The following is a 19537-nucleotide window of genomic DNA, read 5'->3' as shown; positions in this document are numbered from 1 at the left end:
TGTAATCAGAATCAACTCCAAATATGCTCACTGCATCTCCCTTAGGAAATAGCTTGCTGTTTTCTATTAGAAGGTCTCTAGAAACTAGCTGAGCTTCGGTGTTTACAGAGGCCAAGGTACGCTTCGCTATTTGGGGGATGGATTACAGCTGTTAGAAAATGATGTAAGACTTAATTTTGGACCGAAACAGTGGGAATCTGGCTAGGTACCAGTTTATTTCTAGTGTGAAGTGTAATCACATTTGTTCAGGTATGTTGTACCATAAACAATTATAAAGCCAATGTTAGCATGAAGGGCATTTGGCCAGACCCATTTAGTTCAATTAAGTTTGAATTGCCCTTGGTCAGCTCACACTGAAGGTCACATATCTGAGCTGTGGAGACTGTATTTGAGTGTTTGAGTTTGTTATACCTAGAGCAATTAATCAGTTATTTTTCCAGGCCTCAAGAGAGCACACAGAGTACAAACAATATCATAACAAAAATGTTGAGCCAATGGACCTGCCCTTCGCCTGGGGACAGGGGAGAATTCAAGAATTTAAGGTTCTATGACATGCAGAGATACTTAAGTAAGATTGGAAACAAAATAACCAAGTCCATGAGGAGGCAGCTTGAGCTACTAAAAAAGAACAGTAACGTTGAAGATAAAGAGATCTCAGTTTGAATCCTGTCTCCACAATTTCACTTTATTCCTCTGTGAAATAAAATAATAGAAATAATAAACCCACCTCCTAGGACTATTATAAGACTTCAACAGTATGACATCATGAAAACACCTGGCATTGTACCTGACACATAATAAATGCTTAATAGTTCCCACTGCCCTTCTCTCTCTACTGTCTTGCTTTCTTTTTAAAGCTTCTATTAATTTCATTACCGTTTTGGAAATACTAAACATTGCTGCTAAAATCTCACCTGAGGGGGTTATTTTTTATCCTTAGAAGGTATTTTACCCTTTGGGGCTCACTGGATCACAAAGTAGACTCATTAGTACAACAACACAGGCAATACTGTTGTCTCAGGGTGAGGATGACATGGGACCGGGATTTAGCTCAGTGGCTCCGCCGCCTGCTTCACAAGCGCAAGGACCCAAGTTCCCTGGTACCAAAAAAACCCCTCAAAGTCAGGGTGGTGATGACACCCTACAGAAAAATCAGGTTTTAGAGCTATTCTATTGAAGTAGAAAAATAGACCTAAATCTTTTCCTGAACATTTCTATAATCTGTGACCAAATCTGTACTTCCTCATCCACTGCACCCCAAGCTTGATTAGGCCAAATGAGTCTTTGATATCAGCGCTACCTACATCAAGAGGTTTCATTAAAATCAGTTTTCTCTAGGCGTGACCCTATGGGGGAAACCTGATTCCTGCTCAAAGCTATTTTACCCTAAAATTTTTCCTTGTCTTATGGACATAGGTCCATGATACTGATGTCCTCACATTTCTTCTCGGTCATCTTCCCAGGCAGCTCCAGTTTCCCCAGTGGATCACATCAAGGGATAACTTTGGTTTGTGGGGAATAGACAGCAAAGTCAGCAAGTAGTTCTTGACTTCACAGACAAGGAGGACCTTCCTCCGCATCTTCCCCATCACCACTTCCTTCCACTGCCTCTGAGCAGTCTCCTGTCATCTTGCTTCTCAGTTTTCAGTAATATTCTGACTGCCTTCTAATTCCCCCTTCAAACTTTCCTCCATTTAGCTGCCCTTGTGAGCTTTCTAAATATACAGTGGTCATCTTATTCCTCTGCTTAAAACTGCCCACTGGCTTCTCGGGATCAAGGCCAGACTCATTCACAGGACCCTCAAACTGTTCAGTCTTCTCTGAAGTTCCTGGAAGAGGACACTCAGTTCTTGACCACAGATTTCCACTTCTAAGTATAATAAGTTTCTCAGTGACTCATCCTAAAGGTGGTAAAACAGAATGCAGAAACTGTAACTACCCTGCCTTAAGTTTCTGGGTGTGGAAACAAAAGCATACTTCTGGATAATCTAAGGCAAAGTTGAGATTCCCATTCCTCGGGGCTAGAAATAGTGAGTCTTCTGAGAAAAGGCCTAGAGCATGGGGCTGGAAGGTTGTGGAGATTCTGCAGACCTGTTAGGTGTAGGATGCTGTCCAATGACTTGAGCGTGTCTTGAATAGTAACACCTGCATTCTTGGCTCTTGTATCAACTCTCCGGGCTTCTGTAATCACCTGCAGAAAAATAAGAATAAACCTGTCTCAAAAGGCTATTTTCCTTATTGGCAACTGTGAAGGGCTCTCCCATGGAAAGGAGCAGTCACTCACCATCTGCATTGTGTCCATGTCTGTGTCAAACTCCAGCTCCTTCCTGGCCAGTTCTCCTTCCACCTCCCTCATCTCACTCTTTAGAGTGGCCAGTCCCTTTTCCATGGCCAAGGCCCCATCTGCTGTCACATTGGCTTCCAAGTTCAGACTCCCTATCTCCTGGGAGAAGAAAAGGAGCCAAGGACGGAAGAAGAGAGGGAGGTGAGACTCAAAAATATCCAAGAGACAATTGTAGAAAAATACAGCTGCAGCCTGGCCCTGATGGGCTAAGTTAAATGAACAATAAGAGAGTCAAACTGAGGACACACCCCTCCCAAGATCTGCCTCAAACAAGTTAATACAGGGATATGTCTCTAGGAGTAAGAGGGCCGGCACCGAGACACCACTTTTCCTCTCAGTTCTGTGTTAACCAAATGTTGAACATAGGAACCATTTGGGAAAACCCAGAGGACAAGAAACTGGCATCGCTCTGTCATGTTCTTTTGTTGCCATGGTCTTTTGAATGACTAATAGGATCTTCACGACAGTCAAGTATGGAGTGCAGAGAATGAATGGGCAATACTGTTGAGTTTTTGTTTTTATAAGGACAAAGCTTAGCCATATCTTTATTAAGAAATTATCATCAAGCATCAAACTGCCAGTGTCTTTATTCCAGAAGTTATATAAAGAGAGGTATAGGAAATTAGTCTCTTTCCTCAAGGGACTGAAAATTAAAAATTACTTTTATTGGTTACCAAGTGGTCTAAAAGTGAGGTCAAAGTGTTCAAATACCAAGAATTCCCTTTCAGCTTTCCACAGTTGCATAAGTTCTCTAGAAGCCATGCCTAATTAAGAGCTAAGAAGTTCTTCTCCAGCAGAGAAGCATTCCTTCCACTGTAGCATTTAACATGAGTTGTAAGTACAGTTTGGCTGTCTGCTGTTGCCCTGAGTGCTCCTCAAAGAGAGGCAATAGTTCTTTCTTATCTCCATATCTCCAGCACCAAGCACAGTACAAGCACACCATAGAAGACAGAGAGAAGTGAGTAAGTGGAGCTCAGACATGGAACACAGACTGGGCCATAGGATCAAGTGCTCCACAATTTCATCATCTGGAATTGAAACAAGGATGATAGTTGTTCGGGTTGAATAGTATCCCTATGCAGAGATTTGTTGAAATCCTAATCCCAGTACTTTAGAATGTGATTTACTTGGACATTGGTTTGTTGAGGATATGATAAGCTCTGATGAGGTCATACTCTGATGAGCTCTAGTGAGTAGGTTGAGTCCTTTATCCAATGTGACTAATGTCCTTATAAGAGAAGACAGGGACCTCAAGAGAAAATGCCATGGTTTTATACAGGCAGAGCTTAGAGTGATAGAGCTTCAAACCAAAGATGCCAAGGATTGAAGACCACCACCAGGAGCAAGGAAGAGGCAAGAAAGGACTCTTCCATGGAACCTTCCAAGGGAGCATAGCCCTTTGATTTTGGATTTCTAGTCTCTAGAACTGACAGAATAATTTCTGTTGTTTTGAGCCATCTGGTTTGTGGTATTTTGTTAAGCAGTCCTAGAAAATGAATACAATCTACACAAAAACAGTCTTGGATGGTTCTTCTCATGGTTATCCAAAAGATAGCTGAGAATGAGCACGCTAGCACATGGTCCCTCCAGCCTGTGAATCAGCCCAACAGAAGGGGTGGCCATATGAATCTGCCCCTACCATGGACCACAATAGGACTCTGAAACACAGGGGTCAAAATGAGCCCAATGTTCTCTCTTCTCCCACACTAATGCTTTGTTTGGCACTGCTTATGCCAGCCTGCATCTTCATTGTGCTTTACCTGTTCTATTTTGCCACTGATCTCCAGAGCCTCCCTTGCTGCATTCTTTGCCCGCTGGGCATCGGCAGCAGCACTCCCCAGAGACCCTTCGGCTTGCTCCATCTTATCACTGGCATCTGCAACCTTCTGACTGATGTAGGAGAGTCTCTTCATGGCCTCTTCAGCTTCTGCTTTTCTGTCTTCTACCTGTAGGTCAAACTCTGAAATGAAGGAAAGAAACAAACTGCCATGAAGAATGGCATAAAAGAATTAAAAACGAACTTACAAATGCATGAAAGGGATTGATGAAAAATTCCTAAAAGTATTATTACTGACTGAGGGTGAGAGAGTGTGGGAAGCTATGACTGCAATTACTCTCTTTATCTAAGAGAAAGCACTTGAAAAGAGGCTTTGGAGGGGCCACAGTTAGTCCTTTGTTTAGAGAAACTGACTCTCAGCCTACCCTTGATCCCCACTAATGCAAGAGCATAAAAATGGATAAAAGGCAAGTAGAATCTCTAAAGCCCAAAGCTTGAAGCCAGAGCTGCCAATGATAAGAGCCATGGGTTTGGGTAGAACGGATAAGAGGAACTTTTTAATGAAGAAAAACCTAAGACTTTAGGAATGTCTCTCTGCTGTTTGTTAGTAAAGAATCATAAAATTTTAACCAAATTTCTGCAAACCTTGACCTAAACCTCCTTTAATCTAGATACCATGACAAAGGTTACTGTGTCATCACCACAGTAACCAGGTTACAAAAGAAAAGGAATAATACCTTTACAGTAGTGATATGTTGTATCCCTATGAGGAGATCTTTGAGAGCTCTTAGTTTAACCTTTTCCCCTTAAAAAGCAAGATTGTATGGTCTATGGTGCAACCACTGTGGAAATCAGTGTGGAGATTCCTCAAAAAACTAAAACTAGAGCAGACGGATGAGGATTTCAGCCACGTGGAGCTGAGCTGTGCCCCCCCACCCCATCCCCGCCTCCACCCCTCCCAGCATCAAGCAAAGCCGCGGGGGCGCCTGAAGCACACACACACACACACCTCCCCTCTGGCCTCCTGGCTGTGTTGGTACCTGGTTCCACACTGCAGAGGCACAGGGGTCATAAAGGCTATTGTCCTGAGCTCCAGAAGATAGAGCAGAAGTGAACAACAGAAAGAGGGCCTCTCTCAGGCTCCTCGATGAAAACTGAAGTCCACTGGAAAAGTGAAGAGAATCTCTGCAATAAAGGCACACCAGACCACTGTACTGTGTAAGTTGGAGGGATCATCACCTCCCCTCGGAACCTGGACTATCTTAAGGGGAAAAGCAGCTGGAACCTGCAGTAGAACCTTGCAGAGTTCAACCCTGCAGGGCAGGGAGCTCAACTTGGGCCTTGCAGCCTTATATCAGCCTGAATTTCACCAGTCTGCTACTGGCTTGCTGAGACTAACTGACTTATACCTGCACACTGCTGTCCACGTTGTCTATTGTGACAGCAGAGACATACCCTGAAGGAAGCTCTTCAATTTTATTTTTTATTTGTTATTCTCAAAATTATTACTTTTTTATTTTTGATTTTTAATTTCTTTCTACTCTTTTCAAATTTTTCCCTTATTTTCTCTTTCTTCTTTTTCTTTTTTTTTTCTTTTCTTTCTCTCTCTCTCTCACTCTCTCACTCTCCCACATTGTTCTTCATCTCTCTTTTTGTTCCTGTTCTGGCCCTAATTTGGATTACTTCTTTCTTTTTCTTTTCTTCTCTTTTTCCTTCTCTTGATAGTCTTTAGTTTTAAAGGAAAGTAAATACAGTTTCTAGCCTCCCTATTGCTGTTAGGTTGTTCTGTTCTCATCTTTGTTCTTTCATTCTGTCTTTTCTTCTTGTCTTCAACAGTTTCCTAGAGTTTGCATGATCTTCCTCTGTCCTCTGGCCTCACTACTAAACTTTCCCGATCCTTCTACCTATCTATCCCTCCCACCCCAACTCCTTCTAAGTCTCCATCCTGAAGGGTAAAGTTGCTATATTGAAGAGTTTATTCACTATAAACGTATTTTGTGCTGGACCTCAATTTTGATTTAATTCACACAGTTAAAGGTGATAAAACAAATTGTTATTTTCTAAGCTGTGCTTGATGCTATTGTGTTGCTGATTGTATCACTTGGGCTAAGGTGTTGTGATTGATCTAATCAGTTGTCCTTCCTGGTATAATGAAAATGAGATAGCCTCAGAGTCATTAGAGACTCAAAACCTAAAGACCAGCTATATCTGGAAGACACCTCTGAGAAGCAATCATTCCATAAGGGTTCTAAATACAAGCAACAAATATACTTTACAATAAGCAATATTGAAAAATCAACCCAGGAATTAAACCAAGGACAGTACCAACAACAAAAATAGAAATGAGAAGACATTTAAGCAGGATACAAACCCAGACTTCCAGCCCACCAAAGGCAAATTCTGGGCAAAACAAGGAGGAAAAGTCTGATAATCAAAACCTGGACACCTGAACTGATAGCACAGGAAGTAACAAAACAGATGAATGAGGCTCTAGAAAAATTCAAAACAGAAATAATCTCCCAGATAACTACAGAAATGGTGAGCAGAATGAAAGACATGATTAGAGATTCTAGAACAGAAACAGATAAAAAAAAAAATAGAAGCTTTCAGGACCATGATGGAAACCATGAATGCCCAACATAGGAAAGAAATGGAATCCATGAAACAGATTAGAACAGATATCCAGGAGATTAAAAACTCTATTGAAAGCATACACAGCAGACTGAGCCAATCTGAAGAGACAATATCACATATAGAAGACAGGATGGTGGTCAGTGACCATGAAAAGAGATCTCTTAAAAATAGTAAGGGGACCATGAGAAATCAATCCAACAGCTCCTAGATGATGCAAAGAAGAATAATATGACTGATAGGAGTCCATGAAAAAGCAGGAGAAAGTACAAATGACATAAAAAAAAAACTGTTCACAGAATTAATGACAGAAAACTTCCCAAACAGAGCAAAAGAATTTGACATACAGATAAGTGAGGCATATAGGACTCCAACTAGCCATGATAAAAAAAAATCTACACCTAGACATATAATAATCAAGATCCCAGAAACCCAACAGAAGAACAAAATACTACAAGCAGTTAGAGAAAAGAAACAAATCACATGCAAAGGAAAGCCCATCAGAATCACAGCAGACTTTTCAACACAAACCCTCAAGTCATGGAGAGCCTGGAGTGAGGTATTTCAAGCCCTAAAAGAAAACAACCTCCAACCTAGACTGAGGTATCCTTCAAAACTATCTTTCAAAATTGATGGGAAAGTAAAGTACTTCCATGACAAAGAACACCTGAGAAACTTCGTGGATACCAAACTAGCACTCCAAACAATGCTAAAAAATATCCTAGAAAAAAAGAATGAAAGTCACAACTCCATGAGGCAGAGCAAATTCATCAGGCAAGGCAAGAAATTAAAGGGAGAGAGAGAAAAATAAAAGAGAACCAAAAAAACAACAACAAAAAAAGAACCAACAATAGGAAAATAACATGACAATGATAAGTCAATACATATCAGTTATAACCATCAATGTTAATAGCCTCAATTCACCAATCAAAAGAAATAGACTGGCAGAATGGATTAAGAAGCAAAATCCAACAATATGCTGTATACAAGAAATGTACCTAGTTCAAAAAGAAACTCATAGACTGAAAGTAAAAGGATGGAAAACAGTTCTCCATGTGACAGGAACCTGGAAAAAAGCAGGGGTAGCTATCTTTGCAGACAAAGTAAATTTCAAACCAAAACTAATTAAGAGACACAAAGAAAGTCACTACATCCTTGTAAAGGGAACAATCCGAGAGGAAGAGATGACAATCATAAATATATGTGCACCAAATACTAATGCCCCCAATTATACAAAACATGTATTAGGGGACATGAAAAACCAAATAAGCACCAAATAAGCTTTTGAATAAATGGACTTAATAGACATCTGCAGAGTGTTCCACCCCACAAAATCAGAATATACATTCTTTTCAGTTGCACGTTCTCCAAAATAGACCACATACTACCTCATAGAACAAGTTTAGGTACATGCAAAGGAATTGAAGTTTTCCCTTTATATTATCAGACCATAGTGCAATTAAACTGGAGATCAATAGCATAAGAAACCAGAAGAACTTCACAAACACATGGAAATTGAATAACACTCTCCTGAACAACCAATGGTCACAGAGGAAATTAAAGAAGAAATTAGACAGTTTTTACAAATAAATGATAATGCCAATACAACATACAGGAATCTATGGGAAACAATGAAAGCAGTTCTATGAGGGAAATTCATAGCAGTGAATGGCCACACTAGGAAAACAGCAAGCTCAAATAAACAACCTAATGCTGAACCTTAAACTCCTAGAAAAAGAAGAGCAAGACAAACCCAAAGCTCATACCAGGGAGGAAATTATAAAGATCAGAGCAGCAATCAATGCAATGGAGACTAAGAGAACAATACAAAAGCAACAAATCAAAGAGTTGGTTTTTCAAAAGAATAAATAAAATCAATAAACCCTTAGCCAACCTTGTCAAAAAAAAAAAAAAGGAAAGAAAAGGCTCAAATACATGCAATTAGGAATGAAAAAAGTGAAGTCACAACAGATTTAGCAGAAATCCAGAGGATCATCAATATCTACTTCGAGAAGCTGTACTCTAATGAAATGGAAAACACAGAAGAAATGAACAGATTTCTAGATACATATGAATTATAAAAGTTGAACAAAGAAGATATAAAAATTCTAAACACCCAATTACAATCAGTGAAATTGAAAACGTAATTAAAAATCTACTAACAGAGAAAAGCCCAGGTCCTGATGGCTTTATTGCTGAATTCTACAAAACATTTAGAGAAGAACTATTGCCAGTACTCTTTAAACTTTTCAATGAAATTGAAAGGGAAGCAATACTTCCAAATTCTTTCCTGGAAGCAAGGATTTTGATTGCAAAACCAGGGAAAGACCCAACCAAAAAAGAGAATTACAGGCCAATCTCCCTAATGAATATAGATGCAAAAATCTTTAATAAGATACTGGCAGACAGAATACAGAGGGTCATCAAGAAGATCATAACCCTGACCAAGTCAGATTATCCCAGGGATGCAAGGATGCTTCAACATATGTAAATCAATAAATATAATACACTACATTAACAGAGCCAAGGACAAAAACCATATGATCATCTCAATAGATGCAGAGAAAGCATTCAATAAAATTCAACACCCATTCATGAAAAAAACCCTATAGAAAATTGGAACAGATGATCTTTATCTCAACTTGACAAAGGCTATCTATGAAAAACCAACAGCCAACATCATACTAAAATTGTCAAAAACTGAAAACCTTCATGCTAAAATCAAGAACAAGACAAGGATGTCCACTATTACCACTCCTGTTCAATATAGTTTTGGAAACATTAGCCACAGCAATTTGATAAGAGAAAGAAATAAAAGCAATAAAGATAGGAAAGGAAGAAGTTAAACTGTCATTATTTGCTGATGATATGATACTCTACATAGAAGACCCAAAAAACTCTGCCAAAGACTTCTAGACTTAATTGACAGATTCACTACAGTAGCTGGATACAAGGTCAACACTCAAACATCAATAGTCTTCTTGTACACAAATAACAGACTCACTAAAAGAGAAATTAGGGAAACAATCCCATTCACAATAGCATCTAAAAAAGTGAAATATTTAGGAATCAATCTAATGAAGGAAGCAAAAAACCTCTACGTTGGGAACTACAGCACTCTGAAAAAAAGAGATCGAAGAGGATGTAAGAAAATGGAAAGACATCCTGGGTAGGAAGAACCAATATAGTGAAAATGGCCATACTTCCAAAACTGCTATACAGATTCAATCCAATCCCGATTGAAATCCCAACAGCATATTTCACAGAACTAGAGAAAACAATCCAAAAATTCATCTGGAACCAGAAGAGACCTAGAATAGCAAGAGCAATTCTAGGCAACAGAGTCATGGCAGGGGGTATCACAATTCCCAACTTGAAACTGTACTACAAACCCACTGTGATAAAAACAGCATGGCAGTGGCAAAGAAACAGACCCAAGAATCAGTGGAACAGATTAGAAGATGCAGAAACAACTGCAGACATACTCAGTTACCTCATCTTTGACAAAGGAGCCAACCATCCTCACTGGAGGAAAGAGAGCCTCTTTAATAAATGGTGTTGGGAAAACTGGATTTCAACCTGCCAAAGATTAAAACTAGACTCCTATGCACTAAACTAAAATCGAAGTGGATTAAAGTTCAAAATATTAAAACAGAAATACTAAACTTGCTGGAAGACAAGTTAGGTAGAACTCTCGAAGACATTGGCATAGGAAAGGACTTTATGAACAAATCCTCTGTAGCACAGGAACTAGCACAAAGAATCAACAACTGGGATCTCATCTTATTAAAAAGCTTCTGCACTGCAAGAGAAACCACCAACAGAGCGAAGAGACAACCTACAATGTGGGAAAAAATTTTAACCAGCTGTTCCTCAGAAAAAGGTCTACTATCTAGAATACATAAAGAACTAAAAAAAACAGACCCCCCAAATACAAAGACCCAATTCAAAAAAAGGCATCTGAAATGAACAGACACTTGTAAAAGCAGCAAGTAAACATATGAAGAAATGTTTAACATCACTGGTCATTTGAGAGATGCAGATGAAAACAACGCTGAGACTCCACCTCACCCCAGAAAGAATGGTTGCTATCATGAAATCAACCAATAACAAATGCTGGCAGGGGTGTGGGGAGAAAGGAACCCTCTTCATTGATGGTGGGAGTGCAGACTGGTGCAACCACTGTGGAAGTCAGTATGGAGATACCTTAAAGAACTAGGACTGGAAGTCTCATTTGACTCAGCTATTCCCCTGCTGGGTATCTTCCCCAAAGAATTAAAAGAGTCATACCACAGTGATATATGTGCACCCATGTTTATAGTGGCACAGTTTGTAATAGCTAAAACTTGGAAACAGCCCAAATGCCCATCAACTGGCGACTGGATAAAGAAGATGTGGGGTTTTTTTTATAAAGTGGAGTACACTCAGCCATAAAGAATGAGAAACTAGAGACATTTATAGCTAAATGGATGCACATTGAGGCCATACTCTTAAGTGAAATAAATAGGACACACACGTGTAAATAACGAATAGTTTCTTTAGTGTGAGAAACTGAAAGCATAAATAAGGACTAAAAGGTAGAATAGATAATGTGAAATAGGAAGAAAATGTCCAAAGGGGAAGGAGAAGTGGGAGGGGAAGTGGAAAGGAAAAAAGGGAAAAGAAAAAACATGAGAAAAGGAAAAACATGGAAACAAAGTCTTTGTAAATAGGGAAAGGTCAAGGGGGTGAAGGGAGGGCAGGGGAATGGGGAAAAAATAAGAACCAAGATACATCATGTAAAGGTACAAGATCCCAATGATAAATGTAACTGTACTGTATATCTAAAATGTACCAATAAACTAAATGGGAAAAAAAACACCTAAAACTAGAGGTTCCATTTGATCCAGCTATTCCTCTTCTTTGTATCTTCCCAAATGAATTTAAAGCACCATATCACAGTGATATATGCTCACCCATGTTTATAGCAGCACAGTTTGTAATAGCTAAATCTTAAAAGTAGCCGAAATACCCATCTACTGATGAATGGATAAAGAAGTTGTGGGGTTTTTTATACAATGGAGTACTACTCAACCATAAAGAAGGATAAACGAGCCATTTATAGCTAAATGGATGCACCTTGAGACCATACTTTTAAGTGAAATAAATCAGGCACACATGTAAATACTGCATTGTTTCTCTGATGTGAGAAACTGAAAGTGTGAATGAGGACCAAAATGTACAATAGACATTGTGAAATAGGACGAAAATATTCAGATGGGAAGGGAAACTAAGGAGGAGGGCAGGGGAAAGGAAGGAAGGGAAAAAAAAAATGAGAAAAGAAGGAAAAAGTGGAAACAAAACTTTTATAAATAAGAAGGGGTTGAGGAGTTGAAGGGAGAGAAAGAGAATAGGAAAAAATAAGAACCAAGATATGTCATGTACAGGTACAAATTCCCTATGATGAATGTGATTGTTACATATACCTAAAATGTACCAATAAACTTAATTAATTTAAAAAAAGATTTTATGGTCTAAAAAGTCCATGTGAGTTGCCTTGGGCCACATAGCAAGATTGGCTTGTTTACCTGGCCCAAAAGAGATAAGAATATAAGTCTTCTGACATTTAGCTCAATTTTTCCACTACAGAAATAAAATATTAAAAAGACTTTTTCTTTACAAAGATATTTACTAGGCATCTATTAATACCCCATACACCTACCACTAAAGAGCTATGTGACAATTCAAAACAAATATGTTGTTTCTGTACCTTTAAAATACTCAAGTAACCTGAACCATGAAGCACTAACCTCTGAGGTTCTTCAGGATGTTCTCAACTTCATAAAAAGTGGCATTGCCCATACTTAGTGCTTCTTGGGCTCTGCTTTTAGCAAGGCTGGCACGGGAAAGCAGCTGATCTGATTTCTATAAATAGAACAAGATTAGAATAAGTGCATTCCTGCTAGCAAAATGACTCTGACACATTCTCTTCATGACAACAGAGTGCTGTGATTCAGTCTAGGGGTGCTGGAGCAAAGCCTCTACCACATGGGACAAAGCAAACTTTATCAGCAGTCTTCAATGTTAGTCCACCATCAACAAGAATAGTTTTGCAAGTCACAATTTTAAACTCTAGACACTTATTGAAGCCAAGCTAGTAGACAGAACAAAATTAGACCCAGGAGGCTTAGGTCTTATTCCCATTGCTGAGTTAGTGGGTGGAGCTAATTACATTGAGATCCATGACTCAATTGCTCCTCTATAAACAGCAGCTCCATGACCTTCAGAGAGCTTGAGGCCTCTTCTTGCCATATTCCTTTAGATGCAAATGTATGCTATATGCTTGTTGAGTGAACAAGTTAACAAAAGGGTACCTGTCTCTCTTTCTTTCCATCCTGTAAGAGCTGCTGGGTTTCTTTTCCCCAGTTTCCCAGATTGCTTCGCACGAGCTTGAACTCATCTGTATGCCTGGTCACCAGGCTTGAAAGAGAATCAGCTTTCTTTTGAATCCTCTTTGCTTCTACCTGTGGGCCCAAAGACATGGATGAGTCTGACTTTCTGCTCCTCAGTCACCAATAAGAACTTTTGGCAGCTGACATCATTGTATGAAAACAACAAAACCCTTAAAAAGCAAAAAAAAAAAAAAAAAAAATCACTAGCCATCCAGTTCCCATGCCTGACAGAAATAAAGCAATACGCCCAGTGGAAGTTAGGCAACAGGTCCCCCAAGCATTTGCTTTTTTGAAAAATTTACATATTAGGTTACATATCCATGGGAACATGTGTCCATGAGAATTATTGTGAGTGCTTTTTTTCTATAGAGTAAAAGTTGATAGAAACAGAATCTACTTAATCTAATGAGTTTGGAATAGTGAAGGGAAGATTAAAGCAGAAACAATTCAAATCTCTTGTTACCAAATGTCTTCTCATTGGCTATACATACAGATGCATCCAACTATAATAACCTCCCATAGATTTCAACAGACCTCAGAACTAAGGAAGAGATATAAAACTTTGACCTACTAAGAGGTTGACAATGAAAAGACCTTTGCAGAGACTAGGATTGGAGTTTAAGAACAAAAGAGTGGGTAAGAAGAAGAATGACTATTTTTCCTATCCTAAAGTAAGAAGAGTCAACACTATGGTTTAAGTATGCAGGGTCCCCTGTAGTGAGGTGCTATTGGTAGGTGGTGAAGCCTTAGGGAAGGAGATCACAGGGGAAGGTTCTTGGGTCAATGGGGTTTGAGGTCAGTTTGCGCCCTTAAAAAGAACTGTGCTGCCCTGCCATTCTCTTCTCTCTCTATTCCTTGTTCAAGATGTGAACATTTGCTGTGGCACAGCTCCCTACCATTGCTATCTGCCACCCTCACCAGCACTGAGCCAATGCGGATGCCAGACCTGTGAACTTCCAAAGCCATGAGCTCAATACATTTTTTTTCTTGATAAATTAGTTGCCTCAGGTATTCCATTGTAACATGAAGCTGACTAATACAGTCAACACAGAGAAAGGCTGAATGGCTGAACAATGTTAAGAAATCTCTAGAGAAGCAAATATTTATGTGCCTTTAACTGTATCTTGAGCACACACGATAGGTGCCCTTACCTGAAACGTCTGATCATTGACTCCCTGGAGCTGAGATACTGAATCCAGAAGGCGGAGACTATGCTGATAAGACTTATCTGCTTCTGTGTCAGTCTGAGTGGCTTCCCTTGTCAACTGCTGGGCCAGGGACTTGGTTTTCTCCAATCTGTGGGGAGGAAGGACCGATGAATAAAAAGGCAAAGGTCTTTGAGCATTTACTCTTTTTATAGAAGCAAAACTCATCCTCCTGCCTTAAAAGTATGAAGTTGAAATAACAAGAAGAACCAAAGATGGTTGTGTCAGGTATGTGACCCTCTCCACAATATAAACATATCCTTATAGTTTATACAGTTGAATCAGAAAAATTCATATCAAACTTTCCAATCCCTGCTAATATAATACATATTATTCTTATATTATTTATAATGTCAGATGTGTTTACATACACCCTTCAAACAGCACAGAGGGTAACTATCTCTCCAAGAATTGCAATCACTCAATCAAAGCATAAACTTCATTTAATCACCTGTTCTTCTTCCAGTCTTAAAGATATTTGCTTTGCCCAAAATATTATGTTCATTCTCTTGTCCCTGAAATTATTAACTTTAGGAATAGCATACATTTTTAAAATAACATTGTGCAGGGCAGGGGATTTAGCTCAGTGGCTCTACCGCCTGCTTTGCAAGTGCAAGGTCCCGAGTTTGATCCCCGGTACCCAAAAAAAACCATGGTGCATTATACCCTAGGAGAATCTAGGTTTTATGGTACAAGTGAGGACCCACTGAAACATACTTTCCCATAAGTCCTTGTATTGCATGGTTGTCAGTGATTTCGCTACCAACAGCTTCACTCAGAGCCTTGCTGGCCAGTAATAATGCTTGTTTGGAATAATCCTCAGTTTTCTTTACCAGTTGCTCCATGTTACTGGCTGACTCAACATGGCTGAAGGATTAAAAACAAAGAATTTCCATAGCAAAGGACTTCCTTAAGGATTTTCATGTAAATAAAGAGAGAAGAATAAGGAAACTGGTTGGCTTAGAACACCCAACAGAACTGACTCAGATTGGATAGAATTAGAGGAACTGTCAAAAAGCAGGTGCTCCGGAGGGTAAGCCTCATGTCATAGACCTATGGTGGTCTTTTATGATACACTTAGTGAAGGTGACAGTCTCAAGGTGACAAAACATTGTGCCTTGGGCCAGGGATTTAGCTCAGTGGTTTTGCCGCCTGCTGCGCAAGCACAAGGACCTGAGTTCGATCTCTGGTACCAAAACAACCCAAAAAAACATTGTGCCTGTTACTGCAGGAAGAAGCCCCTAGGATTTATTTCATCCATGGTCCAATGCCCTATTCTCTTTCACTGCAACTCTAAAATGGATCCAAGCCAGGGGAACAAAGTCTGTAAAAAGAAAAGTTCATTATAAACTTCTGTACTCCTGGTTCTAGGAAACGATATTTTTAAAAGCAACAAAATGTGGGCTCAGGAGGCAGGTCATGCTAAAAAAACACAGCCCCTTTCACTGACTGAATTCCATTTGGGATTAACAGAGCCTGCTACCCTGCTGAGCACTCTGCTACAAGCAAGCCTCTTAAACATGATTGGATTTACAGTCAGAGGCAAAGACCAAGAGAGCAGCCATTTACCACTGGCTCTTGCAGAGCTGGTTTCCAGGAGGAAGTACCCCTCTACACACTTGCTCTCGCCACCCCCTTCATCCCTCAGGCTAGCAAACTACTTGTTGCTACTTGTTCCCAGGCTTGGTTTGGGAGGCTAGGAGTCCCTGAAAGCTGCAGAACGTCCTTTTCCAAAGGCTAATTCATTTTATGTGACCCAAGGGATTATATCTGACATACACCAAGGCCACACTGTGAGTCACAGAGAAATCTAGGGATGAAACTACCCCCACTTCCTACCATATGACTCTGCCCAGTGACTTACACTAAAAGCCAAGTGGCTAAAAAATGACTTCAAGGTAGGGGATGGCTTATATGAGCACAGAGGGAATGACTATGGTACTTGGGTCCTGAATAACCCATAGTTTTGTTCAGGTTTGCCTTACAGAGATGGACTGGATCAGAGGTGCCTTCTAATGCTGCTCACCTGTCTGCCAGCCTCATGGCCTCCTGAGCCAGACTTTTAAAGCCATTTGGTCCCACATACTGGTCAGAGGGAGGAATGTCCTGTGGCAAAAGAAGAACTGGTGAAGGTTTTGCACTCGGCCATGGAGCCTATGTGAGTATGGTTCAAGCATTAGCCACACAGGATTCCACAACCGGACACATTAAGAGTCCCTATTCACTATGATTGCTCCATTTTAAAAAGTAGGCATAGAGAAGAACAAAATACAAATCCAGGCTTTAAAAAAGTCTGCAGAAAGATATAGATGTATTAAAAATATAGAAATGCAGTTGAGCATGGTGGCACACTCTGGTAATCTCACCATTGTTGGAGGCTGAGGTGGGCAGATCACAAGAATGAGCATAGCCCGAGTAATTTAGTGACTTAGTGAAACCTTGTCTCAAAATAAAAAAATTAAAAAGAGCTGGGGATGTGATGTATCTCAGTGTGAAGGCCCTGAGTTAAATCCCCAGTACTGAGGGGGAAAAAGAATATATATATATATATATATATATATATATATATATATATATAAAATAGTTATTATTATATATACATGGACATATAAATATAAATAAATATATGTATTTAAAGTCTAGTAACATCGGGTTTAACAGTAGTCATTTAATAATGATGGCATCATAGGGAATTTTTAAATTTTCTGCATTTTCTACAATAACATTTTTGTACTAAGGAAAAAATCAATACATGCTTTAAACATCCCTTCTTTATCATATTATCTACCTTCTAATTTCCTTTCTTTACTTCCTATCTATCCACTTACATTATTGCCACCAGAGTCTTCTTTATTCAGAAACAGAAGAGGACTCAAATCTCTCCCTCCTATCACACTAGAAACCACATCATCAGGAAAATCATACTGGCAACAATTTCTTTTCATTTTCAGAACTACTGTATGTCTTCATCGAGCTACTTCCTGCCTTCTTTCCTTCCTTCTTCCCTTCCTTCCCTTTTCAATTATTTATTCATTCCCCTATCCATTCGTTCATTTATACAGCAGGCATTTTTTACAACAGCCCCACTGTGGGCTGAGGATACAAATTGAACAAAATTAACTCCTCCAGAAAGAAGGAAGGAGAGACAGGGTCAAGTGGAGGACATGGATAGAAAGAAATGAACTAGAAAGGAGAGCACAGCGCATCAAATAGGAAATTTCAGGCCAAAGATATACGGACTAGGTTTGATTTTTATAAGGAAGGGAAGTCCAAAATCCTGCCAAATAGACCAAAAGCCCTAAGAAGCAGAAAGTGACCCAGTGAGATCTACAGATGGGTATCTGAACACGGCAGTGATTCTCAATCCCATCACCCCTACCGAGTTTCTCAGGGCAGCTTCATTTTCTGCCAGGCTCAGGCGCATCTGTGTGATAAGCCTGCGAGTATCCTGAACTCGGTTCTGATACTGACTCCCCAGGGCCTGAACCCTTTCCACAGTCTTCTTGAGGTCACCAAGGCGGTTCTGGTAGCTGTTCTCTTGGCTCCTTGCCTTGGCCAACTGGAGACTGAGGGATCTACTAGCATCTGGACACAAAGAAGGAAAAGGAGGTTGAGCACTTTCCGGGGCAGTGCAGAGTTATCTCACATGGTGGGGGTTGCCTGGATTGTGGCAAATGATGAAACCCACAGGTGAGTAAATGCATGCCACTGCTCTTTCATCTCCACCAGTCAGGTCCAGGGGACCGTCACAGACATTCCTTCCACCTGGGCAAGGGCTGCTGGATACCTCTGCTGAACTGATGTCCACAGAAAATTCTGGGACGTGGTGCAGCATTTCTGTCCAAGACATGACTGAAGGGAAGCTGGCTTTCCTCACCTTCTGAAATCTGGGCTTCTCTCAGAATGTCCTGAAGGGCCTGTTCAGCCTGCTGCAGCCTGCCTTCCAGCTCTGAATTGGGTATTAGGCCGCCACCACCCTGTGCTTTAGAAATCAGGGCCTCTAGGCCCTGAAGCTGCTCCATAAACTGAGCCATCTGAAAGAAAATCAGAACAAAGGATGAAGACCACAGCCCAATACCAGGTACCCAGGAGATAGGACCTGAAAGTCCAGAAATGCTTGATACATTATGGTGGTTGAAAGTTTACAGCCTGTGTGAATCCTGGCCGCACTACTCTTCCTGTGGGGTCGTGGGCAAGCTATTTCTTTATCTATGAAGTGGAGATAGTAAACATAATAATACTGTCTCATAGAGTTATGACTTACACTAAATGAGTTACTATTTGTAAAATGTTTAGAATAAAGCCTGGCACTGAGAAAGTACTATAAATCTTGCTAAATAGATAAATTTTTAAAAACGGGTTGAGTGTATTCTACATTTGAAATTACATTAGGATCTTTTTATCTCCTATCCCTCACTCCAAAAAAATAATAATAATGTCAACAACATCAAGTCCACTCTTCTCCGGACTATAAGTGAGAAATTTCTGGAAGTCATTCCTGCTTGGACAGCTTTGACCCCTTCTGGACTACACAAATCTTTGAGGTGTCTATGTTTTTCTGCATTTGTTTCACAAGGACATCTTCGGGGGAAAAAATTTTAGAAAGGGCATATTATAGTGGCAAGAGCCTGAACTCAGAAAGTCTAGGAGGCAGGGTGACCGCCCCAGTTTCGCCGGGCCATACCGCTTTAATTTCAAGGGCTTTATTTGACTAGTAAAAGCTGAGATCAAATATTTTTTCTTCCAATTCAACTAAATTATCATGAGGGCCAAACAAGATGTCTGCAAGAGGGGTCTGAGAATGGCATGTGTAGGAAGATAAATACTATTGTTAGTATAAGGAATCTTTTTGTACAAGAACTTTTAAAGAAAGAGACAGTAACCTCCCATCCCCAGGAGACAGGTGTAGGGGTGTCCTCACTCTGACAGAATCACCCAGGGGACACTTACAGATCTGAATCCGGGTGGGTGGGAGGTGGTAAGGAGAGGAAGGCCTACCTGAGTGTTCACTTGACCATAGCAAGCTGGACAGTTGGATAATGCTCCGTGCTCACAGTTGAGGCCACCAAATCCTGGCTTGCAAACACAGCTGCCATCACTTCGACACTCTCCAGACTGTGAACCCACAGGGTTGCAGTTGCAAGCTAGA

The 19537-nt window shown here is 40.1% G+C and overlaps 1 protein-coding gene across 4 annotated transcripts in view; it reads right to left on the bottom strand.

Annotated features, from left to right (window-relative positions):
• Nucleotides 1-19537, bottom strand: part of Lamc2 (laminin subunit gamma 2) — a 67618-nt gene that overhangs the window by 4647 nt on the left and 43434 nt on the right. For 3 of the 4 annotated variants that reach the window (XM_087194418.1, XM_021242895.2, XM_087194417.1), the window contains 11 exons: nt 19387-19532; nt 18266-18422; nt 17768-17973; nt 16415-16494; nt 15106-15255; nt 14335-14479; nt 13106-13255; nt 12542-12656; nt 4105-4304; nt 2285-2443; nt 2092-2191 (listed from right to left, as the gene is read on the bottom strand). In XM_087194418.1, the coding sequence (XP_087050544.1) occupies nt 2092-2191; nt 2285-2443; nt 4105-4304; nt 12542-12656; nt 13106-13255; nt 14335-14479; nt 15106-15255; nt 16415-16494; nt 17768-17973; nt 18266-18422; nt 19387-19532 (1608 nt within the window). Of the gene's footprint in view, nt 1-2091; nt 2192-2284; nt 2444-4104; nt 4305-5161; nt 5307-12541; nt 12657-13105; nt 13256-14334; nt 14480-15105; nt 15256-16414; nt 16495-17767; nt 17974-18265; nt 18423-19386; nt 19533-19537 lie in introns of those variants that run through there. The other variant, XR_015444575.1, reaches the window with a different exon arrangement.

The sequence above is a fragment of the Heterocephalus glaber genome, unplaced genomic scaffold (genome assembly GCF_053883595.1).
Source record: "Heterocephalus glaber isolate CG9 unplaced genomic scaffold, H.glaber_assembly_v1.0 deba00001600, whole genome shotgun sequence".
Taxonomy (NCBI): Eukaryota; Metazoa; Chordata; class Mammalia; order Rodentia; family Bathyergidae; genus Heterocephalus; species Heterocephalus glaber.
The sequence above is the reverse complement of the archived record's forward strand: the minus strand, read 5'-3'. Positions and strand labels throughout refer to the sequence as shown.